Genomic DNA, 2,414 nt, shown 5'->3' with positions numbered 1-2,414 from the left:
CTTATAGATCCTTTAAAAACTCACTAATAGAAACCCCATGTGATATCTGATGGTCATGTGGTTTAATTTTTTATATACCTGTCATCCACACACAATGTAAACAGATTTAACAAAAAAGATAGTTTCGTATATCAATTTAAGACCCAGAATGTTCCCACTATGCCATCATCCACAGCTCTGATGACAATATATTGGATAATATTCAGGGTCCATACCCATCACTGAAAAATCAAATATTTAATATTCTGCCAAACATTAACCTCACAAACTTAATTATATGCTTTTCAGTGCAAATAAACACAAAAGGGCTGACTGTGGCATAGCTATGGGACATAATAATTTGGACACAGTACAATATTGGGCCACCCTTGAACTTCATCCTTGAGTAGAAAATGACAGTATCCAAAATGTAGAGAACCACAAAGAAGCTCATGAGCAGCAGGATGGTCCTGCTGGCCCTTTGCTCTGGGGATGCTTTTGAAGAAAGGCTGGTGCTGTGAAGATGCTGGGCCTGCTTCTTGTGCCTCCATAGGAGAGCTACCATGTACCCACTGGACAGGGCCATGAGACCAATGAGAAAGGCTTCTCTGATGGCCATTGATGTGGTAAACATGCTTTTTCTGTAGTAACTCAGGGATAGAAGTGAGCATGTCTGAGTAACATATGCAAAATTCACTGAGGTCAAATTGGGGGAAGCAATAATTGATAAAAAGAGGTGACTGCTAAAAGACATATAGAGGACACAGAGTAAAAGAAAGGCACCTGAGATGTAATGGGGAGATATATGTTTAAAATTTGTTAAACAGGAGCTTCTAGGACTAAGGGTGATGGTCCAAAGGACATTCAGCATACAGGTCGCACAAGGGGAGAGTCCTCTCAGAAGCCTGTGCAAATAGATAAGGGAATGGCATGTGGTAGAATCCCATCTGCCCCCAGACATAAACATATCCACAGCTATGAGGAGCATAGTTATGAGCAGCATTAGTTGGGTTAGGGACAAGAAAGCAATGTAGAGGTCAATGGGCTTAGGCTTGTTCTCACCAATGAGCATGCAGAAGTGGGTTAAAAAAAGGATACTGTTAGCTGAGATCCCAACACCCACTTCAGAGAACAAGGTGATTTTCATGTTGGTGTCAGTATGAAGGATGTTGGCTTTATTCATTGTATGTAAGTAGAAACCAAATGGCAACAACCTGAGGAGAAAAGAGAAAACTCTTCATTATAATACACAATCTTCTCAACCAACAACTATATGTCATCTCATCCCAATTCTATGTCACCAACTCAGCTACAGCTCATACCACCTCAAAGCCATCCTCACTGTTCCCAGTGTCCTAATGTTTTCCAATCAAGGCTGAATTGTGTGTACACTGTGGGTCTAGTTCTGAATAGAAACTTTCTTGTACATTAAACATTTTCATGAGTTTCTAAGAATAATTATCACTTCTGGTCCATAGATTTGGTTATTTTGGGTCAAGAGCTCCATATCCCTTGATTGTCAGACACACAACAGCTTTACCTATCTGATGAATTGGAACAGAGAAGATTGCACAAAAGTAGAAATGTGTTCTCCTGGGGAACTGTATGCCCAAGGGGGCCAGTGCACAGGGTCATTTATATCGGTGACTACTTTATTCTGCTCCTTACCTCTAGGCCAAATATTCATTCTCAATTCTCTCTGTCTCTCTCTCTGTCTCTCTGTCTCTCTCTCTCTCTCTCTCTCTCTCTCTCTCTCTCTCTCTCTCTCTCATCTTTTCTCATTCTCTCTCCATGTTTGTGTTTCCCACCCCTATACACCCTTATTCCTCTTATCTCTTCTCAATTCTTTTTCTCTCTACCTCTCTCTGTGTTACAAAACAGAATTTCTCCGTGTAGCTCTGGGTGTCATAGAATTTGTTCTAAAGACCAGGCTGGGCTCTGACTCAGAGATCAGCTTCTATCTTCCAAGTGGTTGGATTAAAGACATATGCCAACACTGCCTATCCAGGCCAAATACTTTTAATGAATCTCCAGAGCAAGCATTTACAAATTTGGACTCTGAATCAAATTGTACCCACTGTCATATCCTCCGAATGTGATTTTAAGCACTCACAGCTTCAATCCCCTTCTTTAGAACATATGGACAGTTTGTCCTGTATATGTGTCAGAGGACCCTAGATGTGAAAGAACATGTTCTATACATACCCACCAAACATCAAACTGTTTAAGGCACAAAATGACCTCTATAGACATCTCAGCTGATGTTTTACTCTTGCAGTGCCTTGTCATGTGGCCTGGGAGATTCTTGATTGAACTCTACTAAATTCTACTCCTATGACTTGTGAAGTTCTTTATAATACCAGAGCTCCTCCTTGAACTCTGTCTCAAGGAAGAGGACTTGGGGTGGGGAAGAAGGAAAGACCAGGAGAGAAAAA

The 2,414-nt window shown here is 40.9% G+C and overlaps 1 protein-coding gene across 1 annotated transcript; it reads right to left on the bottom strand.

Annotated features, from left to right (window-relative positions):
• Positions 1-229: 229 nt before the first annotated feature.
• On the bottom strand, positions 230-1,162 carry LOC117715341 (vomeronasal type-1 receptor 40-like). The gene has a single exon (XM_034512112.2). The coding sequence runs from the start codon at positions 1,160-1,162 to the stop codon at positions 230-232; it is 933 nt and encodes a 310-aa protein (XP_034368003.2).
• Between the last annotated feature and the right edge of the window lie 1,252 nt (positions 1,163-2,414).

The sequence above is a fragment of the Arvicanthis niloticus genome, chromosome 9, assembly GCF_011762505.2.
Source record: "Arvicanthis niloticus isolate mArvNil1 chromosome 9, mArvNil1.pat.X, whole genome shotgun sequence".
Taxonomy (NCBI): Eukaryota; Metazoa; Chordata; class Mammalia; order Rodentia; family Muridae; genus Arvicanthis; species Arvicanthis niloticus.
Note: the sequence above shows the minus strand (reverse complement) of the source record. Positions and strands in the feature narration are given on the sequence as shown.

Bases quoted from the DNA above. Each gene is read 5' to 3' on its own strand.
- LOC117715341 (XM_034512112.2), bottom strand. From the start codon at position 1,162: ATGAATAAAGCCAACATCCTTCATACTGACACCAACATGAAAATCACC.